The sequence below is a fragment of the Sciurus vulgaris genome, assembly GCF_902686455.1.
Source record: "Sciurus vulgaris genome assembly, chromosome: 11".
Taxonomy (NCBI): Eukaryota; Metazoa; Chordata; class Mammalia; order Rodentia; family Sciuridae; genus Sciurus; species Sciurus vulgaris.
In genome coordinates, this window is record NC_136472.1 from 112299672 (window position 1) to 112325005 (window position 25334).

The 25334-nt window shown below is 36.7% G+C and overlaps 2 protein-coding genes across 7 annotated transcripts in view; one reads left to right on the forward strand and one right to left on the reverse strand.

The window, feature by feature from the left end:
* Positions 1–25334, reverse strand: part of SIK3 (SIK family kinase 3) — a 243932-nt gene that overhangs the window by 199091 nt on the left and 19507 nt on the right. The window lies entirely within an intron of this gene.
* Positions 13111–18393, forward strand: LOC306640578 (non-histone chromosomal protein HMG-17-like; the record flags this gene model as incomplete). The annotated part of the gene is made up of 2 exons (XM_079104906.1): positions 13111–13210; positions 13272–18393. 2 exons carry the CDS (start codon positions 13111–13113, stop codon positions 13469–13471), a joined length of 300 nt encoding a protein of 99 aa, XP_078961032.1. The 3' UTR covers positions 13472–18393.

Genomic DNA, 25334 nt, shown 5'->3' on the forward strand with positions numbered 1-25334 from the left:
TGAGTTGATGGTATCTGCGAAGATATCCTGTGGATCTCTAGCGGGCAGCTAAATATTTTGTATGAACTTCAGGAAAGCTGAGTTCCACAGATACAAACTAAAAAACACAACTATACTATTATTACTATTCCTACCACAAGCATCTACTAAGCACTTACTATAAATAAGACTTTCTGTTAACTGCTTTACACACACAATTTCACTTAATCCACTCACTTCTGAAGTAGACACCACTATTATTCTCATCATTACAGAGGAAGAAACAGAAGCACAGAGAGATGAAATAAACCAGTCCATGTCTCTCAGACAGAAACTAATGCAACCAAATTGAAAAGCTCTTTCTGATTTGGATGAGGGCAAAGAGAAAGTGGGGCTGAAGGTGGGTTGGGAGGAAGAGTCAAGAACTGAGCCCAAGAGAAGACAATAATTTGAAATGCAGGAAGAGAAGCAGAGCAACAAAGGATAGCTAAGCAAAGAAGGCTTGGTAAGTCAGGGAGACAGAAAAGATCCAGAAGACACTCCTGTTCTAAATGCTAAAGGACAGAAAAATTTTTAAAGACAGGGGTAACCAACAATATCAAAAAGAGTAAGAGTTTAAATCAGGTAGGTTTAGCTGTGACAGAGATTACCTTATGCATATAAGAGAAAGGGAAGGAAAGAAATGGAGTTTTGAAGGTAAATAAAAGAGGCACTAACAGGAGTCTGTGAACTTTTTTTCTGGGCTTTGTGGTCACATCCTGTCCCATATTCTCCTTTTCTAACAGCCCTTTAAAAATGTAAAAAAGTATTTTTAGCTGGGGATGGAAGTACACAAAAATAGGCCAAAGGACAGATTTAAGCAGCTGACAGCAGTTAGCTGACCCCTTCTTAAAGCATAATGGTTAAAAGAATGGACTCTGGAGCCATACTGACTAGGTTCATAGTCAGCTAATTGTCGTCTGGGTGTTTTTAACTTCTCTGTGCCTTGATCCTCTCACCTGTAAAATGGGATGATAATAGGCACGACTTCATAAGATTGGGTTGAAGATAAGTACTTAGCTATAGCTATGGTTTGTGTTACTTGAAACAATTCCAAATATAGTGAGCTACATGATGTTTTGAAGCATATTCCCACTTCCCTTCAAGAGTGCAACCCAGGGCTGGGGATATAGCTCAGTTGGTAGAGTACTTGCCTCGAAAGCACAAGGCCCTGGGTTCAATCCCCAGCACCACCAAAAAAAAAAAAAAAAAAAAAAAAAAAAAAAAACAGTGCAACCCAATAGAGATCCTCTGTGGCAATTTGGAGTAAACACCCCTCCCTACCCTAGGGAATGTTACATCAAGCCTTATCAAACTCCCCATGTGTGTGAGTTACTGACCAAGAAACTGACCTGACCTACTGGACTTCAAAACACATATAAACTCAGAGTTTGACAAATACTCTGAGCACTTAGGCCAGGAGAGGGCTACACTCTGTCAGCTGCTTCTCCAAAGACAGAGAGCATGTGCTATGACGAGCTGGGCACTCTGTCAGTCACTTTTCGGAACACGGAGCGCTTAGGCTGTGACAGGGTGAAACCCTGTTAGCCTTGGAGCTAACCTCCAAAGTCTCACTCACCAACATCTCACCATCCTCTAGCATGAGGGACCTCACCTGTCTGCAGAGCTGCACTGTGGTGGTCAAGCCAGCTTCTCCACAGAACAACTTGTATGAAGGTCCATCTCCAACTTTAATTAAACCTTATTTCCCCCCTGAGATCCATCCTAATTAAGCAACTGGACCTTAATATTTGAAACTAACTCATTATGTGGCTATCTACCTGGCCTATCAAGTCCTTTCAAAATTCGTTCCCATCATTCTCCCCTGTTTATACATTGTGAACCTAAGAAAAAATCCTCTTTGTGTGGCAATTTATCCATGTGGCTTGTGAAATCATACTCTTGTGAAATCATCTCCTTACTTTCATCATATGCAACTGCTTGAATGTGTCTACCTCTAAAACTCAGGCGCTACCAATGTGATGGTAGAGGTGGAGCCTTTAACAGGGAATTGGGTCATGAGGGCGCCCCACTTCATGAGTGGGATGAAGTGCCCTTATAAAGGGGCTTGTCAAAGAGCTTTCACCCCTTGTGCCCTTTCACTTTAGTTGTGTAAGGATACAGCACGGCTCCCCTCTGGAGCAGCATTCCAGGTGCCATAATGGAAGCAGAGACTAGAATCTCATGGGACGACACACCTGTCAGCATCGTGATCTTGGACTTTACAGTACCCATGCTATAAAAAATAAATTTCTCTTTATAAATTCCCAGTCTCAGGTATTCTGTTACATCAACACAAGTGGACAAAGGAAACCACTAAAGAAAAGCCCTATCTGTATGGAGGGTTTGTTAGAGGAAGGGCAGACAGAAGAGAACCAACAGCAAGGGAAATACAGTAAATCGGAAAAGGGCTAATTAATAAAACAAAGTCCCGAGAAGCAGCAGCAGGATGCCAAGAGTTTCTATCCTAACTGCTGGAGAGAGTGTTAACTAGTTTGGAGGACAATCTGTCAACTTTCAACATTTCAAATGTACACTTTTTTTTTATACTTTTTTGTCTTCTAAAAAACTTGGCTCTGCACATAAATTCAAGCAAGGATATACCTACAATAGTATTGGGGAAAATGAAAAAAAATGGAAATATAAAACCTTTGATTCCATCAATAAGGGAAAGGTGAAAAAAAGTCATGCAAATCTATACAATGAAATCTTATGTTGCCATTAAAAAAAAAAAAAGATAAATATGCTCACATGAAGAAATTTCTGTACCTTATTTTTAAAATAGTTTTTTAAGTTGTAGATGGACACAATACCTTTATTTTATTTGTTTATTTTTATGTGGTGCTGAAAATTGAACCCAGTGCCTCACATGTGCTAGGCAAGCGCTCTACCACTGAGCCACAACCCCTCAGTCCTGTAACTTAATTTTTAATTAAACTCTTAAGGAGAAAACTGTAGTCAAATGAACTACATGTAAGAAATAACAGAGAGGGGCTGGGGTTCAGCTCTCTGAAAAGTTTAATGAAACTGACACAAGTGCATTAACATAGGTTGGAAATCATAATCTAAAGCTTACATATGTTATATTAATTGATATTATAATTACAATATATAATTCTATTAACTGTTAGGCAGTTCTATTAGATATTATATATTATACTTAAGTTTTTATAAATGTTCCACCTCTGGGACTATGGAACAAAAAGAATTAAAAAAAAACTTAGAACAGCATGCATATGCCTGTGTATTTTAAGAGTTCATGTAATTTTGTACGTGTACAGAGGAAGATAAATATCTAACTGTTAGTAGATGACACCTCCAGAAAGTGAAAGATTAAAGGAAGAAAATGGAGGACACTTAACTTTTACTTCATGTACATTTACTCTAATTTTTTTACTTACAAAATACATATAGTATACCTCTAGAATACAAAAGGTTAAACAGGTTAGATTTTTGAAATATGTATGGGCACCTATTCTTTCAACCAAGAGGATTTGATATTTGGAAGCAGGAAGAGGACTGAGGAAGGTCACACTGAAAACCTCTATTTACTCAATCCAGCAGAAAGACAAACTGTGGTACAAGGGGCCTGGCACAACCTACTCAGTGCCAGGCTCTCTTGTCCCAGGCACTGAATAATCAAAAAATATGCAGACAAGTACAATCTCTGACCCAAGGAGCTTATGGCCTACCAAGGAAGGTGGAAATAAACAAAAAGTAAGTTTCACAATTAGGATCATCATTACAGAACAGCACAGAAGTTTAGAATATAGGCTCTGGGGTCAGACTGTCCGGTTTCAAATCACAATTTTGCTACCAAATGACTGGGTGACTTTAAGCCAGCAACTTAAAGCTCCTTGCTTAAGTGTCCTCATCTATAAAACAGCAATAACTATAGGTCCTATTTATTTACCTACCTGTCTAACTCATTGAGTTGCTGGGAAGGCTAAAATGTTCCTAAGTATAAAGTACTTAGAACGGTCTCTGACATACTCAAATATTTTGCTGTTATTGTTTTTACTCCCATTATCATTAGTTATCTTAAGGGAATCTAATTTACCTTGAGGCAAAAGGAAGGTCAGGAGAAATTTCCTTAAGAAAGTGACATATAAGCTAAGTCCCAAAGACAAACATAAATTAAACATCTAAAGAGAAAAAAGGTGTCTCCAGAGAGAACAACATATATGAAGTCCTATGCTAACAATGCACTTGGCATGTTGAGGATCTACAAAAGGCCGGTGAGGCTAGGACCCTGAGAGAGAGATGAGGCTGGAAAACCAAAAAGAATTGAAGAAATATCTGGAAATGAAAGAAACTGTAGGAAATAACATAATAAATTTGTTGTTGTTGTTGTTTTCCCCAAAAGGTCACTCTGTTGACGTAAGGAGCCAGCTGCGATGGAGGGAGGTGACACTAGCCTAAGGAAAATGGGTGAAATTTAGAAAGAACAGTCATTCTGAGACAAATGAGAAGACTACTAAAGAGAATAACAAGCACAGATGTGGCTAGAACTCATGAATTAGTAATAGAACAAATTAATATGATTAAATCATTTCTTTAGGCCCTAAAGCAGGAACAGAGAAAAAGACCAGCATTGTTTGTTCACAGCTGGAGATCTGCATGGCATGTGGGAGAGAAGAACAAAGATGCAGGAGAACTGAGGATGCTTATGACTCACTGAAAGTAACCAACCACAGAGTCCATATGGGATAAAGTCATGCCATTGAGAATGTCACAAATTGGGAGTCAGGGAAGACTTAAGGAGGTGGCAGCCTCAATGAAATCAGAAACCAAATTCAAGAAATGGCAGAACTGAAAAGACAGAAAATTGTGTTCACAAAGTAAAATTTCCAAGTTCATGATATCAGATCTGGAACACTGGCCATGGGACTAGACTGCTATAGAGAAGTGGCAGGACACATAGCTGAAACAAGAAGAATCCAACAGAATGAGATTAGCATGTTGGACAAATAATCAACCTGGCCACTAAAGGCACGCGAGATCATGGGAAGAGTTCGAGTAAACTATTTACAAGAATCAGAAGTTAATTTTCAATTATACACTCAAATATAACACCATAAGGAATGTTAAATATCTGAAATAAAACAGGATGCCTTACTAGTAACAAAGCTTAATCTATTTGTTTTGCCAATAATTTTCAAGAACTTCCCTAAACAGCCATTCCTAACGAAAGCTTTTAAAAAGACAAACAGAAAAGTTGGAGCAGGGTCTTGTTAAATTGCTCAGGCTGGGCATGATCTCAGGATCCTCAGGCCACAGGCTTCAAGCAGCTGGGATTACAGGCATAAGCCACAGCGCCCAGCTCAGAAACTCTTAAGTTGATGACTATTTCTCCCATCTGGAGCGCAAGTATCATATATAAACTAAAAGCATAGAAAAGCCACAGACTGGGAGAAAATCTCTGCAAAACACGTATCTGATAAAGAACTGGTACTGAAAACACACAAAGAAATCTTAAAATTCAAACAACTCAATTTAAAAATGGGCAAAAAACCTGAAAAGATGCCTCAGCAAACAATATACACACATGGCAAATAAGTATATGAAAAGATGCTCGACATTAGTCATTAGGGACCTGCAAATTAAAACAATAAGGTAACACTATGCACATATTAGAATGGTCAAAATCCAAAGCATTGACAACATCAAATGCTAGCAAGAACAACAGAAACTGTCTTTCATTGCTGGTGGGAACACAAAATGGTATTAGTCACTTTGGAAATCAGCAGTTTCTTATAAAACTAAATACATATTCTTATCATATGATCCAGGAATTGTGCCTTTGGCATTTACCCAAATAGTTAGAAACCTATGTCCACATAATCTGCACACAAATATTTATTCATAATTGCTAAAGCCTGAAGTGACGAAGAGCTCCATTAACCGATGAATGGGTAAATAAATTATGGTACATCCATACCATGAAAAATCCTTGCTAAAAAGAAATGGCATTTCGAGCCTATAAATGCCATGAAGAAAACTTAAATGCAGACTACCAAGTGAAAGAAGCCAATCTGAGAAGGCTGCACACTGTATGATTCCAAATATATGACTTGTTGAAGTCAAAACTATGGAGTCACTTAAAAAATCAGTGGTCTCCAGGGATTAGGGGGAAGAAGAGATGAACAAGTGTAAAAGGAATTTTTAGGACAGTGAAAATATTCTATATGATACTATAATGGTGGATACAAATTACACATTTGTCAAAACTCACAGAAATATACAACACAAAATGTAGACCTAATGTAAACTATGAACTTTAGTTAATAATAATGCATCAATATTATTTGTTAATTATAACAAATGTGCATGGTTAATGAAAGACATTACTATTAAGAAAAATTAGAACTAGAAAAGAAAATAATAGGCTATGTAGGAATTCTCCATGCTCTGTGCCCGTGTTTTCTCTAAACTTAAAACTACTCAAAATAATATCTCATTTAAAGAAATTAAACAGATTATCATGTGAGTCACACAAGAGAAAACTGGGTCTGCTATTGGTAAGGTAATATATTTAAGACATTAAGAATGAAAACTTTGCTTGGGCTCTGTCTGGCTCTTCCACTAACCAGTGGTATCACTTTGGGCAAGTTATGAACTGCTTTAAGTCTCAGTTTCTTCACTGGTTAATTGGAGATAATTATCATGGAGTTGTTAATTATCATGGAGTTCAAACATGTGAAAGCAGTCAGAATAGTGACTAGAACAAATTGAGTGTTCAATAAATATTAGCTCCCTGTAACTGAAAGGAAGATCTATAAATATGTAAATCAAAACTACCTGATAGTTGGGCATAGTGGTACATGCCTATGATCCCAAAAGCTAGGAGGCAGGAGGATCATGAGTTCAAAGCCAGCCTCAGCAACTTAGCAAGGCCCAAAGCAACTTAGCAAGACTCTGTCTCTAAATAAAATGCAAAAGGGGCAGGGAATGTGGCTAAATGGTTAAGCCCCCCCAGGTTCAATCAATAAAAGTATTGTATCAATCTACAATTTGAAGAGAAAATATAAATATTAAATATAAATTTACAGGACTGGGTCTGTAGCTCAGTGACAGAGCACAGCGTTCGATTCTTAGCACCATAAAAATAAACAAATAAAATGAAGGCATTCTGTCCATCTACAACTACAAAAAAAAATTTTTAATAAATATAAATTTACAAAGCATAGAAACAAAGAATAGAATTTGAAATGTTGTGGTTAGTAACTAAATTCCAGAAGTCATACTAGAACTACATGTTAAAAAAACAAAACATTTCTATATGAAAAAAAAAAGTCACAAAAGTTAAAACAAATGATACACTAAGAAGAAAATAACTATGACATACTTAAAGACTTGAAGGATTAATAACCAGAATGATCTTTTTCCTTTTCCTTTTTTTTTTTTTAAGATACTGGGGATTGGAAATCCAGGGTTTCATACATGCTAGGCAAGAAATTATCATTGAGCTACACCTACAGCCCTTTCTATTTTGAAACTGGGTCCTGCTAAATTGCCCAGGCTGACCTGGGAATCCTTCTGCCTCAATTTCCCAAGTGGCTGGGATTATAGACATGTGCATTCATAGCCCAGCCAGATGTGAATTTTTTTTTTTTTTTTTTTTTTTTTTGTACCAGGAATTGAACCCGAGGGCACTCAATCACTGAGTCATATCCCCAGCCCCTTTTGTTTTAATATTTTATTTAAAGATAGGGTCTCGCTAAATCGCTTAGAGGGCCGCCCTAAGCTGCTGAGACTGGCTTTGAACTCATGATCCTCCTTGCCTCAGCCTCCTGAGCCACTGGGATTTTAAGTGAGTAACACCATGCCCAGCCAAGAAAACAATCTTTTAAAAACCTAGAAGAAAAATGGAAGAGGGGAAATGGGTAGATTTTCTATATTCACACGCAAAAAGGCTGAGTTTCAAAAGGTTCATTAGGACAAAGTACAAACCCCAATATCTATCTAAAACTATTTTATGTGCACAGAAAAAGGTATAGAAGAACACATACCAAATGGTTAACAAGTTACCTCTGCAGAGTAAAACTGGAAATCGTTAGGACTTTCAGGTGTTTTTATAAATTGGACATCTTACAATAAAATTTTTTTTTTTTGCTTACCTTTAAGTATAAAAGAAAATACTGAGAGTCATATTATATGTACATACACATATATAAACACAGTGAAATATTATATTTTTAGTAAAACAAAAATAGGTTAATATTTCAGTAGAATAATATTTTCAGTATGAACCACAAACTTCCTGATATTCCCCTGACAATTTCTTAACCCCCAAATATTATGACATTTGGAAAATATATTGTTATCAAAATTTCTAAGAATTCTTAAAGTAAAAACATGTCAAGGGTCTATCTTCTCCAAATGGGCCATCATATTCAATTTCCAATTGTCCTCTGATAAAAGCAAGTTTCAGTTCAAAAGTGAACTGACTAAACTAGTCAAGCTATTTAAAAACATAACACAAAATATTGGCCTACACTGGTGTCCATATGTTCAAAATATGCCTAATAATAACAGATAGCAACTGTTTAAAAGTAACTACAAGGAAATATAGCAACTTAAAATTCACTTCAATTCTGAATCATTTTTCAGTCACTAAACTAGAAAAAAAAAATTATTTTGAACCATTTATCACCTCTAACTAAATGCAGGCTTCAGTCCCCAAATCACTGTGTGAAAAACAGTATACCCTCAAGAAGACTACCAACGGAAGGGTTTTCCCAGAAAACTGGTTCATATACACACAGAAAAATCTTGCATAGGTTACTCAGCTACTAATTTAATTTCCGAAACCAGTTTGGAAACTACTAGAAGTAAGTGACCAAGAACATGTACAACAGGATTTTTTTTAAAGGTTATATACACTGTGGTTCAAGTTTATTGCTGAAGTCAGATAGTTAAATTTTCTTCTAGATGAACTAGACAGTAACTTTATGGGTTTCCTATAATGTTATACTTAGAAATTTTAAGCTGTTAAAATGAATTACATGACAATTTAGAGAGGTTTTAGGCTCCTTTTATTTAACAGAATGCATCGCATGTAGATATGCCTGATACTAATTAGTCTCATAAATTAGACCAAAATCCATTAAACTGAAATAAAAACTCCAAGTTGTTAAAATTAAACACCTTTCCCTTTCCCTACAACTGTCAGTTCAAACAAGTTTAAGCTAATATGATCAGTACCCATGTCTCAGAAGATTTAAACACTGAAATCATAAATTAGTGAACTTGGAATTCTCCCAAGAAGGGGAAAAAGATATATTACATCTCTCACCATTACAGGTTAACAGTCATGTGTACTATCCTGATTTCTAAAGTATCTATACTCAGAACCACTAAGAATGATAACCTCCCCTGATCAACCTAAAGTCAGCTGCTCGGATACTTGTAACCAAAATGACCTAGTTTCACTTTTTCAGAAAGTAAACAATCCCTGTGGCCCGATTTACCAAGAAAGATGTGAGTTAAAAAATTTTTCAGGAGGAGAGCATACCCAGATTTTAACTTCTTATAATTATTCATAAATTAATAAAGTTTCTTAAAAATGTCTCATCTTAAAAGAGAAACTTTGTAATGTCATACCACTGATTACAAATTGCACACTCTACATCTCATATTCAATCAGAAAAAAATTAGCTCTTCAGGTATACTGATAACTTTTATCATGTGCTAATGAGTATGAGTATCAGAAAGATCTAGGAAAGGTGTGCCATAGGAGCCCGGCTTTAACAATTCACAGACAGGTCAGGAGAATGGCAGATTAAACTAAGGTCAAAATCCTTCAGCATTTTTAACATTGGGATCACTACTGCGCTGATTCTAACTTGCTCGTGACTGTAATGTGTCAGTAACTATCAAGAATATTTTTCTTTAAATAATAATTTAGGACTGGGAGAGTAGCTCAGTGGTAGGGTGTGTACTTTGCATGTACAAGGACCTAGATGCAATTCCCAGCACCAAATATAATAATAATTTAGTGTTTATATTATCAAATTTATGATATTTCATTACCAAAGGGGAAAAAACCTATAACCCTATACCTTACTAATTATCTCTCAAGCTACTTTAAATAAAAATAGCATACTACTTATTGCCTCCCATTCTTAAGTCCTTTTTCTTTATTCTTTGAGATTGCTAATTCAAAGTAATCTTGGGCAATAAATACTGGCTTAGCATTCTTCCTGTTCATCTACTCCAAGATATTTTACCTCTAGTGGCAGTTCAGTAACTAACCAAAGATCACAGTTCTTTTCTACTACTGATAAGCACTGTCACAAACAAGAATTACAATTCAGCATGTTATCTCATCACCCTTTATAATTATCCACTGCTATCCAGAACTTGATTTGTCAATTGTTATAGCTCCTTTATTTTTTAAAGGTACTTTAAAACAAAAGTTGCACTTAAGTTCTTTCCAGAACAAAGCACTTAGTTAACTAAATAGCTTACAAATTGAGTTCTCGTGAAACATTCTCTTGAAGCAAACTTAAATATAAATAATGTACTTTTTATTATGAGACAGGCTCTCCCTGAGTTGCTGAAGCTGGCCTCAAACTACTCCTGCCTCAGCCTCCCAAGTTGCTAGGATTACAAGCATACCCCACCACACCTGTTTTTGACTTTTAATTGCTAAAAATTATGTTAGGACAACACAGTGGCATACTCCTGTAATCAAAGTGAATGACGTAACTTGGGAAACTGAGGCAGAAGAATCACAAGTTCAAGGCCAACCTGGGTAATTTATCAAGACCCTGTCTCAAAACAAAATTTTAAAAGGTAAGGGCATATAACTCAGTAGTAGAGCATTTTCCTAACATGCACAAGATCCTGGGTTCAATCCCCAATACAAAAAAATTAATTTTAAAAAAAAGGAAGAGTGAAGGCTAAATTTTTTATTTTAATTATGAACTGTTTTTAAAATAGTAAAATAGGGCTAGGGATGTAGCTCAGTGACAGAGCAATCACCAAGCATGTGTGAGACCCTGGGTTTGATCCCCAGAATTGCAAAAATAAATAAATAAATTTAAAATAGTAAAATAAGGGGCTGGGGCTCTAGCTCAGTGGCAGAGCACTTGCCTAGCATGTGTGAGGCACTGGGTTCAATCCTTAGCACCACATAAAAATAAATAAAATAAGGGCATGCTGTCCATCTACAACCACAAAAATAATTTTTAAAAAAATTTAAAAATAGTAAAAAAAAGTTCAAATAATCACTAAATAATATATTAATAAAGGAACTAGATTTTTTTTAAAGAATATCAAACAACCCACTGAATTTTGAAAATAATCCATGAAAGCAAATTTAAACTTCATAATGTATATCACTGAAGAACACAGAAGCTTGCATGTGTCATAGGGCAAAGTACTCTGTATACAAATGTTTAATGAATTGATTTGGCTGTCATATGATACATAATTTCATGCAAATTTTGTAACTTTCTTCAAGATCTTCAATTTTTTTCTAATTTTTTTTTTTAGTTGTAGGTGGTCACCTTTTTTTTTTTCTTTTAGCGGTGCTGGGGATTGAACCCAGGGCCTTGTGCTTGTGAGAAAAGCACTCTACAAACTGAGTTATATTCCCAGCCCACCTTTATTTTTATTTATTTATTTTTATTTGTTTATTTTTATTGATGCTAAGGATGGAACGCAGTGCCTCACACTAGGCGAGCACTCTACCGCTGAGCCATAACTCCAACCCCGAGATCTTCAATTTTTAAAATAATCTTCAAAAATTGCTCCCTGAGAGAAATTTTTTTTATCTTTTTACTCCTATCAATCTAAGTTTCCTGGAGTCTTACACCAAAGAGTCTGGTCTTCTCTAGAATATATGCTTTTTCTATCAAACCAGTTAAATGTGGTGGATGTCACCTCACATAAATATTTTTGTCAAGTATTATTAAAATCTAATGATTACTAAAAACATATTGCAGTTGTCCCAGGTACATGAAAAAAGAGCTAAAAGATGGTTTTTGTTTTTTTTTTTTTTTTTTTTTTGGGTGCTGGGGATCGAACCCAGAGCCTTGTGCTTACAAGGTAAGCACTCTACCGACTGAGCTATCTCCCCAGCCCCTAAAAGATGGTTTCTTAGGTACAGTAGGCACAATTCTTAAGAGGACAAATGAATAAGTTGGAATTCAACATATAAAAATTGTTCATCAAAGGACACTATTACCAGGCACAGTTGATGCATGGCTATAATCCCAGCAGTTTGGGAAGCTGAGGCAGGAGGACATCAAGTTCAAAGTCAACCTCAGCAACATAGGGAGACCCTAAGCAAGTTAGTGAGACCCTGTCTCAAAATAAAAGTATAAAAAGAGATGGGGATATGGCTCAGTGGTTAAGCACCCCTAGGTTCAATCACTAGTACAAAAAAAAAAAAAAAAAAAAGGAAGGGACACTATTGAAGGTTAGAGATGTGTCTCAGTAGTACAGTGCCTGCCTAGCATGTGCAAGGCCCTTGGTTCAATCCTGAGCAATACACACACTACAAGACACTATTTTTAAGAATACAAAGATAAGCCATAAAATGAAAGAAAATATTTGTAAAGCATTTATATGATAAAGAACTTCTATAGAAAATATTTAAAGAATTCTCAAAACTCAACAATAACAATACAATCTTTTTAAATGGCCTAGGGATGAATTCAGTAGTAAAGTATATATATATGCCTAGCATATGTGAGGTCCTGAGTTCAATCCCCAACACAAGAGTCAATAAATCAATTAATAAAATGGGTAAGTAGGAGGGAATGATTGGCCAAATTATATTTAGTCTGTGCACATACAAATATGTAACAACAAATCCCACCACTAGGAACACAATAATGCATCAATAAAAAACACACAAATGAGCTGGGGATATAGCTCAGTGGGTAGAGTGCTTGCCTTGCAAGCACAAGGCCCTGGGTTCAAATCCCCAGTACCAAAAAAAAAAAAAAAAAAAAAACACAAAAAATAAACTGGGGAGCAGTGTAAAGAAGAAGAGGCGAGAATGACTCCCAGACCGACCAAAGCCACGCGATGCTACATCCCCACGTCCAGCGCCTGCGTCCCACCACCGTCGCCACCATGCCCAAGAGAAAGGCTGAAGGGGATGCCAAAGGAGATAAAGCTAAGGTGAAGGACGAACCACAGAGAAGATCAGCAAGGTTGGTTGCTAGGGCTGCGGGTATAGCTCAGTTGGTAGAGTGCCTGCCTCGCAAGCACAAGGCCCTGGGTTCGATCCCCAGCACCAAAAAAAAAAAAGATTGCTAAACCTGCTCCTCCAGAGCCCAAGCCTAAAAATGCCCCTGCAAAGAAGGGAGAGAAGGTACCCACAGGGAAAAAGGGAAAAGCCGACGCTGGCAAGGATGGGAATACCTCTGCAGAAAATGGAGATGCCAAAACAGACCAGGCACAGAAAGCTGAAGGTGTGGGAGATGCCAAGTGAAGTGGGTGCATTTTTGATAACTGTGTACTTCTGGTGACTGTACAGTTTGAAATACTATTTTTTATCAAGTTTTATAAAAATGCAGAATTTTGTTTTACTTTTTTTTTTTTTTTTTTTTTTTTAAAGCTATGTTGTTAGCACGCACAACACTTTATTATTGTTTTCAGGGGAAGGAACATACGTCTCTAGTAGACTGTCTCCAAAGCTGGATTGCTGTGGAGGAAAACACCTTCCCCTGCTAGTTTTGAGAAACTTCCTCTTGGCTCCCAAGAGGAGGGACTCCCTGATGTTGGCACACATAGCCACTTTGGCACAAACGCCTGTGGTATGGAAAAACTCTAATTTAGCTTATGTCCTCCTCTCCCTCTCTGCCATCGGCATAGACTTAACTCCCCTAAACTCAGTCCTGTTGGGACCTGTCTCCCAACAATTGGTTTTACCAGTGTGTCGGCAATCTGGACTTCCCAGTGACATCATTGAGATATTGTCCCTCAGAAGAGCAACAGTTCCTTTTCTAGATTGTGGATCTTCAGATTAATATTTTTTGCCATTTTCATTTCATTTCCTGAAAGTCAGGGTCGGCTTGTGAAAAGTTGTTAAACAACATGCTAAATGTGAAATGTCAACCCTCACTCTAAACTTTCCCATTCAGAGCATCAAATGAAGATTTCATTGGGTTTTATAGTGGCTTTCTGATTTTGGTAGTCCATCGAAGAAGGGAGTTTGAAAGTTGTTGTATACTGTTAACGATTGCTCATGTCCTGCCTGAAATACCATGATTGTTTATGAAAAGTATCTTTAATAAAGCTGGATACAGTTTGAAAAAATAAAAAATAAAAAAATAAACTGGGCAAAAGATTTGAACAAATACTTCATCAAAGATGATATTCAGGTGGCACATAAGTATACAAAAAGATGTTCAATATCATTAGCTATTAGGGAAACCATAAATTAAAACCATGAGATAACCACTACATAATTACTATACTACTAGAATGTAAATTAGAAGACATACTAGCACTGGTAAGGATTTCATGCAAGTGGACATCTTGTATCTCATACACTGCTGCAGAAAAGTAAAATGGTACAGCTACTTAGGAAGACTATTTGGCAGTTTCTTAAAAAGTTAAATCTACTAATCATGACCCACTCATTTCACTCCAAGGTATCTACCTAAGTGAAATGAAAACATAAGCTAAAAGAAATGAAAACATGCTTCCGTGCAAGGCTGTACATAAATGTCACAGGTGCTTTATTCATAACAGCTCAGAATTGGAAACAATCCCAATGTTTTTCAGTAGGTAAAGGGATAACCAAATCCTATTGCATCTATACAATGTAACACTACTCAGCAATAACAAGTAGCAAACTCTGATACAGACAACAATGAATAAATATTAAACACATGATGCTGATTAAAGAAGAAAACATCCGCTGGGCGTGTGGTGCACACCTGTAATCCCACTGGCTGGGGAGGTTGAGATAGGAGGATTGAAAATTCAAGTCAGCCTCAGCAAAAGCAAGGCACTAAGCAACTCAGTGAGACTCTGTCTCTAAGTAAAATTTTAAAAAGGGCTGGGGATGTGGCTCAGTGGAAGAGTGGCCCTGAGTTTACTCCCTGGTACCCAAGGGAAAAAAAAAAAGAATATATCCTAGATAAGGCCACTTAGATGAAATTCCAGAAAAGGCAAAACTAACCTATGATGATAGCAAATGAACAGTTTTCTGTGAGTGGAGTAGTGGGAATGAATGCAAGAGCACTAGAGAACTTTTGGGGATAAGAGAATTGTCCTATATCTTGATTGTGTGGGGAATAAATAGGTGTGTACATTGGTCAAAATTCAAATTGAATATTTAAAATGGTTTTACTAAATATAAGCTGTACCAATCAAGTTAAGAATATTCAAATGCACAGGTGCTGTGGCATACACCTGTAATCCCAGCTACTTAGGAGGCTGAGGCAGAAGAATTCAAATTCAAAATTCAAAGCCAAGTCTCAGATCAAGTGAGACTCTGTTTCAAAATAAAAAGGGCTGGGGATCTAGATCAGTGGTACAGCACCTCTGGGTTCAACTCCCAGTTTCAGCAGGGGGGAAAGGGAAAAGAATATTAAAATGGTATTGGGGGGAAATCTATAAAATTATCATGTTACCTAAGATGTTTGCAGTACCTTTCATTAGATGTTTGCAAATCTTTTGAAAGTCAAAGAATCTCAGGAAACACTGGGATAATCATTCCATTTTACAAACTGGGGATTGGGAGGAGGTAGAAAAAATACACAGTGGTAGCAATTAGAAGCATGAGCTGAGAGCACAACATGACAATGGGCAGATTTGTCAGCAGTGATGAAAGCAACTACCACTCAAAAAGCTGACAGGATGGGATTAAGGAAGTGCTAGTCCTGGCCTGCTTAAAAACAAAACAAAACTGTAGAACCACACACATAACAAGGACAAAGAAAAATATATATTCCCAGAAAGAAGGTGGGGTATGAAAAAGCAGAAAATATGTAGGGCCAACATTACATATATGTAACACACAACATCTCAAATTAAAAAGCCAGTAACATGGAAAACAATTATCTTTAATATAAATAAAATAAAGGAACTGAGGACCCAAGAATTTTGATCTGAACACAGATCTGCCTCTAACTCAATCATACTTCACAGAATTAAGTTCGTTAACTTTGAGTGCCTCAGACTCCCTCAAAAAAAAATTTAAAAAAAAAAGGCAGAAATACTAATTCTGCTTCCTGAAAAATCCTTTGGGGACGCTAAAGAAACAGTTTATTGTAAAAAGAAGGGGCCGAGGTCCTGGCTCAGTGGTAGAGTGCTTGCCACGAATGTGTGAGGCACTGGGTTCGATTCTCAGCATCACATTAAATAAGTAAATAAAGAAATAGGTGGATATCTTAAAAAAAACTTAAAGCCTACACAGTCAAGTGAAAGTCTCCATGCAAAAACTAAGAATACACTATAGTATAACAAAATTAATAAACAGTATCTAAAGAGTCAAAAATGGCTCTTTACACCCCATAAAACGGCTCACTATGTCCTGTAAGATGAAGTCCAAATGCCTCCGATAAAAATTCCACGTCCTTTGTGAACTAACCCCATCCTGTCTATGCAAACTAGCTTCCATTCACCAATCCAAGTTCATTATTCTCTCCCAAAGTATTTTCCCTCCCTGGAGGGCTGTCCTCATCCTACTGTCCGCGATCTAACACCTACACTTTATTTAAAGCTGATCTCAAAGACCACTGGCCTAATAAAAGTATTTGTCTATTCCTAACCAAGATGTTTTTTTTCTTTCTCTGAATTTCTAGTGTTTAGCCAGTACTATGAAATACTGTATTTAATTTTAAAATATTTTCCTATTCCCTAAATACGTTCTGTTTTTTAAACCTTATGTCTTCACCTACCAAGAAGGAAGAGCCTTAAACACAGGTGGGTAATCTGACTTGTACCCTGCAATAACTTGCACTCTGTTGGGAAAACTCAGGGCTTGCTGTCTCACTGATGCTGCATTTCAATGGATTGAAATTTAAGGGGACAGAAATCCCAACCACATTCAATTTGGAAATATCGGCAAGAATCTATAGCTTTACTCAGTCTATCTGGAGTTAGATGGGAAGACAGATATGTTTGACAATACTGTTACGTAAGTTGTTGGATGTGAGGGATTTGGTAGGTTTATTTTTGTTTTGTTTTGCTTTTGTTATGGGAATTTTCCAAATGAAGTAGAAAGAAATAATATAAAGAGTCTCCTGTGCCAATCAGCCAGCTCAATTATAAATAAATGCTCAGCCACTCCTATATATATTCCTGACCACTTCCTTTCCCCAGCAGAGCTCAGATGTCATGTTGTTTTCAGTATAAATTTCTAAAATATAAGTACTATGTCTTTTCAATATGACCACAATACTATTGCCCAACCTAAAATAATGATTCCTTAATGTTAGATATCTAGTGAATGTTCAAATTTCCCCAATTGTCATAAAATTTTGTAGAAATTAGTTTGTTCAAAACATGATGTAGGATTATTTCAAGGAGAAAATGTTTTCTTTTTCCCTTCCATGATATTTTACCCTTTCAATTACATACACTTCCCTTAATTTTCAGGTATAGACAGAACAATATTTCCCTTCTTTAGTGCCCTCTACTCTCCTTAATAAAGAAAATATTCCTCCTAATTTTCAACACTGAAGTTGGTTATCACCTTAGAGCGTTTAGCACATGCAGAATAATATTTACTTCAGTTTCCTTTCCTAACATTTAAGTTGCCATATTCACTTACTACTCAGAAAGAGTTTGCATTTCTAACATCATATTAATGTAAACAATACTGGCCCATTAAAAATTATTTTCCATTTCTATTAATCTTTCTGAAGAGTTCAGTTTTCAATTTTAAGTTATTACATTGTCAGCTTCTCATTTTAAGTAAGTTTTAAGACCTTATGAACCGAGACATAGTGAAGGGCATTTAAACCAAAAAAAATTCCAACCTGATGCTAACTATGGGATCAACATTATTAGCTTATCTCTGCTCCTTAATCGTGAAATCCACAGCTTTAGTCACATGGGGAACTAGATGAGAAACTATGCAGTGATCACCTCAAATACAACACCTTCACTACAATATTATATGAACGCAGACAACGAATCCATATTTTTAACATAGATTAAGAGAGGCAATTTGGAGGCAAATAACGAGAAGGAACCTGGGGCACAGGGTGCTGGTTACTGAACTCAGAGCCTCCAGCATGCAAAGTATATGCTCTGGGGGAAAGTGCTGGGGAGTGATCTAGGCCAAATTATATTGTTATATTGTGCGTATGTATGAATATGTAACAAGAAATCCCATCATTATGTGTAACTATAATGCACCAATAAAAAAAAATGGAAAGAGTTAAAAAAAAAAAAGCACATGCTCTTTCATTAAGCTATACCTGCAAATCCTAAGACATTTTTAAAAGACAGATATAATCTCATCATTATTTCAAAGCCTCAAGAGCTGATAGCTACAACATTCAGCAGGACAGAAAAACTCAAAACACTTTTCATTACCCATTTACTTGGGTTCAGTATAGTGGAGGACAAGAAATAATGACGATCTCTGCCCTTTAAAAACTTATGATTTCGCTGGTAAAATATTCAAACAATTAGTCCACAGTATGAGATATTTTATCAAAAAGCACTAAACTGTGTGAATCAGATATAAAGCAGTGTAGCTCATGGTGAAGATGGGCCGGCAAGAGCTAAAGAAGTCAAAGAGAACTATGTGGAAAAAATTGTTAGAAGAATAAAATCCCATGGAATTTGAGAAGTTAAAGAGAACATGTAAAGACCAGACTTAAGTGAAACTTGAAGGCAGGGCAGGACAGGAATAAGGAACACTAGGACAGACCAGAAGCTCTAGACCATGCATGCCTCTCTGTTGACTCTTTCCTAATGTCTGGTGCAGAGACTAGAACACAGTGACACTCCAAATTTGGTGAAATCAAAGAATTAGAAGAAAGGAAAGAAAGGGAGGGGAATTAGACATTCTAGGTAAGAGATTTCATTTGTGCAGTACAGAGGATCAAACCCATGGCATCAAGTAGGCTAGGCAAGCATTCTACCACTGAGCCACATCCCCAATCCTGAGGGGTGTTTTGTTTTGTTTTGTTTTGTTTTGTTTTGTTCTACAGGATTGAACCCTGGGGTGCTCCATCACTGTGCTACATCCTCAGTACTTTATATTTTTTATTTTGAGGCAAGGTCTCACTAAATTATCCAGGAAGGTCTTCATCATGTGATCCTCATGCCTCAGTCTCCCAAGTAGCTGAGATTACCAGCCGGTAACCAACAAAAAAGATTTTTTTAAGGGAAGATTAAACATGGCAATTTCATGAGGCAGTGAGGAAACGTGGAATGGTGAGAAAATGGGTAAAACAGAATGAAACCAAACCATCCATGGTTTTAAAAGTTGGCCAAAAGAAATACAAAACTTACCCCATTAAGTACTAAAATGATTATGTCCAGAAAGCACATAACACCAATAATTTTTAAAGAATATTTAAGTGTAAATGGCCATTTTTTCTGAGATGGTATTCTACTTTGTAATATTAATGGACATAACCTGGAAACTATGCTTACATTTCTCCAAAGGACCAATACCAAAGGGGAGCTAAAACATATGAATATTCTTCCTATAGGGAAATGTGTTTAAGTTATCAGTAAGGTCGCTCTTTTTGGTAGTTGTATAATCATATAACTTAGACTCACTACAATTAAGGCAAGAGACAAGAAAATATAACCTAGCAGAAAAGTCAGTGACTAATGCTGAATCAGAGTTTCCAAATGATTATTTCACCAAAATGTCAACCTCCCATATTAACACTCCCTTACAATGGTTGTTGTAAAGTACATCAAGGTATTATCCAAAAAGTAGACATGAACATTTTGCAGAATAATGCTAAAAGATTGAGGGTAATAAAATCTATTTGGACCTAAAATTTTTAAGTCAAAATTTGTTAAGTCAAATTTGTTCCTATCTCCTCAAACTTCAGAATGGGAGAATTCCTGATTACGGTACATCCCAGTACACACAGATCCTCCAGACAACAACTCTCAACTCAAAAAAGCTCCAGGAACTGGCCATCACCAGCTCTGGTGTTCAGTGCAGCCATATAACCTCTATATAGAACGACTTTAGGAAATGAAATCTAATGAGGGAAGGAGGTGCTGGAAAAATTAGCTTAAAACTACATATGCATACCAAGTGTATTATTTCCTTTTAAATTATATGCTTATTCAGAATGCGTATGGCCAGCTTTTAGCATCTCTGTTGGTCATTTTCCTTAGCATTCCTTCTATTCTTTCAGCCCAAATCATCTTTAACAGGCAAGCTCTCTGGATATATTAACACATTTTTAATGACAGTGATAAGATTCTGATTATGTACAGCTGAAATTAGAATTAGACTGTTCAATTTTGGGGCCTAACATCTGGTACCATGAAAATAACAAGAGTCTCATAATCACACAGACCTACTTATACAACTCAGCTCTATACTTATAAGGCATACAACTTTAGACAAGTTACCTAATTAAACCTTAGTTTCCTCAATGGAAACTAGATACAACACTCTGCAAAGCTGTTGAGGGGTTAGCAAGAATTATATCAAGTAAACAGAATGTAATAGGTACCCTGCATATGCTATTTAAGTTAGAAAGTTGATAACTAGACCTACACTCTGGTTTCCAAATAATATTAACTATATAATAAGAGCAGGAATCAGCTTCACATATCTTCATCTCTCCATATCCAATTCTGAAGTTACTTACCTCCTTTATATATGGAGTTACCAAGGCTGTCTCCCAATATTTGAAGTATTTTTGTTTCTTTTCTTTGCGGTATTGAGGACTGAACCCAGGGATACTTTACCTACCACTGAGCTATTTCCCCAGTCCTTTTTATTTTTTATTTTGAGACAGTCTAGCTAAGTCCCCCTGGCTGGCCTTGGCTTTGCAATCCTCCTATCTCAGCCTACCTAGCACCTGGGGTTACTGGAGGGAATCACAGGCATGTACCACTACTGCAACCTAATCCTCAACTTTGAGGCCAAAATGAACTTGACATTTCAGTCATCTCCTTGCCATTAACATGCTGTCATCCTCCCTGACGTCTGGGGTTTCTAAAAAAATCGTTTGTTTTAACTTATATAAATTCCTGTTTTATGGTTTCAAGCTAAAAACATTCCCTTATATCTTCAATGCTGTTTGGCCCCCAGTCTTTCCTAGGGAGTTTTGACAATCCCCAGTTTCTCAAAAACCACCATGTCTGGCTTACCATACTACAAGATGGCAATCAAACCATGAGTTTCTGCCAGTGCCTAAATACCTTTATGTCCCTGTCACAGGCTGATGTCCAGCTCTTCTCATTCCTGGCAAACAGGACCCTGGTTTCTAGAACGGTGCATCCCTATCTCTTTCAAGCTTGCCCACCCAGAAATATTTCATCTTATTCTCCCACCCCCACATCCCTTAGAGAACCACAATTGTTATTTCTGTTTTAGGTAAAATGGAAAGATACTCAAAAAGGAGTCTTCTCAACAAATGGGCTAAGGAAATGAATAGACACTTCACAGAAGAAGATCTACAAGCAATCAACAAACATATGGAAAAATGTTCAACATCTCTAGTAATAAGAGAAATGCAAATCAAAACCACCCTAAGGTTCCATCTCACCCCAATTAGAATGGCGATTATCAAGAATACGAGCAACAACAGGTGTTGGCGAGGATGTGGGGAGAAAGGTACACTCATACATTGCTGGTGGGGCTGCAAATTAGTGGAGCCGCTATGGAAAGCAGTGTGGAGATTCCTTAGAAAACTTGGAATGGAACCACCATTTGACCCAGCTATCCCACTCCTTGGCCTATACCCAAAGGACTTAAAATCTGCATACTACAGAAACACAGCCACATCAATGTTCATAGCTGCTCAATTCACAATAGCCAGACTGTGGAACCAACCTAGATGCCCTTCAATTGATGAGTAGATAAAGAAACTGTGGTATATATATACTATGGAATATTACTCAGCCATAAAGAATGATAAAATTATGACATTTGCAGGCAAATGGATGAAATTGGAGAATATCATGCTAAGTGAGATAAGCCAATCTCAAAAAGCCAAAGGACGAATGATATCGCTAATAAGTGGAGGTTGACACATAATGGGGGGGAGGGAAGGGTTAGAGTTAGGGTTAGGGAGGGGGGCAAGTATGGAAGAAGGAACTACTGTATAGAGGGTAAAGAGGGGTGGGAGGGGTGGGGGAAGGGAAAAAAATAACAGAATGAATCAAACAACATTGCTCTATGTAAATTTAGGATTACACAAATGGTATGCCTTGACTCCATGTACAAACAGAGAAACAACATGTATCCCATTTGTTTACAAAAAAAAAAAAAAAAAAAAAAAAAAACAAAAAGGAGTCTTCTGTCCTTGGCTTTCCTTCTATCTCTGCAGTAAACTAGTTCTAAAGGGAATATACTTCCTTCTGAAATAAAATGCTATGCTAAGGATGGAAATCTAAGTCAGTGGTAGAGCATGTGCTTAGCATGCTCAAGGCCCTGGTTGGAGCCCCAGCATCACCACCAAAAAAAAAAAAAAAATTTGCTGTCCTAGATGAGGTCAAGTGTACAGTAGTGGAACATTTGCCCAGCATACATGCACAAGGCCCTGGGTTCAATTCCTAGTACCACAAAAATAAAAACAAATTAAAATAAAATGTACTTACCTTACAGAATCAAAGGAAGGCTCAAATAAGACATCTGTGAACATGATATATAGATTGAGTTTAATTATAACAAGTTTCTATTGTGACAATATTTGTAAATATAAAACCCTAACAATATTAAAAAAAAAAAAAAAATACTCTTTCATGGTGACATCACACCTGTAATCCCAGCTATTCAGGAGGCTGAGGAAGAGGATGGAAAGTTCAAGGCCAGCCTGGGCAACTTAGCAAGACCCTGTCTCAAAATAAAATAAAAAGGGGTAGAGATATATCTCAGTGGTAGAGTGCTTACCTAGCATTCACAAGGTCATGGGTTCTACCCCCACAGGATCACAATTTAAAAAACAAGAAAGAAAGCTCTTTATACACTTATATGTAATAATTCTCAGGATACAATAGTGAAAAAAAAGTAAGATGCAGACTAGTATGTAAAATTTTTACAATTTTTAAAGAGGGAGTACAATAACAGATGCATATATTACCTATACAGGTATCAAATATCTCAGAACATATTAGACATTGGTAATACCAACTGCCAACCAAAAGGGCACCTTGGATGGCTACAAGGTATACGGGCAGGATATTTCTCATTGTATCTCACTCTTCTGTCGCTTTTAAATTTTTGAACCCCTAGTTCCCTAAATGGGGTAGGAAAATCATCTCTTCATACAACTGTAAACCTCCTAAGTAAGTTGAACCATTAATGAGGATGTCAACATTATCTGACAACTCATTTCCTGGACCAGCTTCAACTTCACAATTATAACCACCTGAAACAAACTATGTTCCCTTCCATGATCTCATTACATCAAGTGACTAGAGTTAATTTATTCCTTCTAGTCAAACTTCCTGACTTGCTAATTATGTGTCTATGTGCTAAGCACTTCCACATCCAATGTTATTTATAACTCTTAAAACTTACTGTTTTAGGGCTCTCCTCTAAGCCTTAGAAGAGCCCTGTGAAGAGGAACATTCCCTACCTTCAGGGCATGGTGGGCATCCATTCCAGTGCTTATTCTATCTTAAATATTCTGAACCAAATTCTGAGTTCTGCCTCTTAATGATTCAAGAGGTACCACAGAAGCCAAGCAAATCACTAATTTGAATTTAAGGATTAGATGACTATAAGGGATACTACCCCCTTATTTGGGAAAAAAAGAATTTCCTCCAATCTGGCAGAAAAATTTTTCTTCCAAAGCTTACAGAAAAACTCTTGCACAGGGGTAAAGAAAACTTATCAAGGCAACATTTTCCAAAACCCAAATTTAAATGATATTGCCTTAAACATGACTTTAATCATACTGAAGTGACATACCCGGACTTGGAACACTGCTCAAAACAGCAGCCAATGCTACCTCCATTCTTACTCCCCGATGGTAAGCAGGTTATTTTTGGACCTAGCCTATGAAGCACCACTTTGTTGACTATGAGTTTCATCCTGTGAATATTCCTTTCAGTCAACCTTGGTCCTCATTTTCTGGCGCAGTGCTCCAAAACCTCAATGGAATACATAATGAAATGCTGGGTTACTTTAGGGTAAGGAGGTTAAGCCTGAAAAGCTTTCTAATTGGGAAATCTCTTCCATGAAAGCATATAGAATTTTGCTGACAGAGTCCTTCCCCTTTTCTCTTTTTCCAAAAGCTATTTGCTTTCTTTGGAACAAATCTTCAGTCAAACACAGACATCAACCATATAAATACAGACAGGTGTTTTGCTAGCAGAGTAAATCTCAAGAGTAACAAATCAACATGAGATTATCTATCAACAAGTTGTTTATTGGTGTGCTGGGACAGTTAATTGACAAAAAATCTCTCTCAAGACTGGAATTGAAAAAATTAAAAATGCAACCGAAAGAAAAGTAAGGCCATTTTCTACCCACAGAAAACATGCAAAGAGAAGAATTCATGTAAGTCAACAAGTCCTGCCACATAAAAAACCCTTTGTTTCAGAGTTATTTTCAGTGGCACTTAATTCCAGGGTAGAAACTAAGGATCATAAACAAACCTATTCAAGTTATTTTTCTCCTTAATAATTCTAAAATTGAGCCTGGTATAGTGGTGCACACCTATAGTCCCAGCTACTTATCCAGGAGTTCAAGACTAGCCTGGGCAACATAGTGAGACCCATTTAAAATTAAATAAATAAAAATTCTAAAATCATGGTTAGGTTTATTAGAGGAAAGTCTGTTTTTTAAAGGGGTAATCATGCAAAAATACCCTTGCCAATTTGTACTTATTTAAAATTAATGAAATTTCATGGAAACATTCTGGAATAATGTGCCAATCAAAAAGAAAATAAGGATTTTATCACGACAGGCAAGTCCCTTTTCATTAGCTCTTTTCCCCAGACTTTATTAAACTCTAATACAAACCCTGAAGTTGGTTCCTCCATGAAAAAGACATCACAGAAAATTCAAGAGAATGCTGTATTTCCAAATTTAACGATTTCTAATGTTTCACAGAGAAAAAGATGCAAAGATAAAGAAAGTAATTCTTCAGCTATGTCACCTGAACTTCACCAGTCTTCTCCAATGAATTGACCCAATTCCCTATCATGCACAAGACAGGAAATCAAGATCA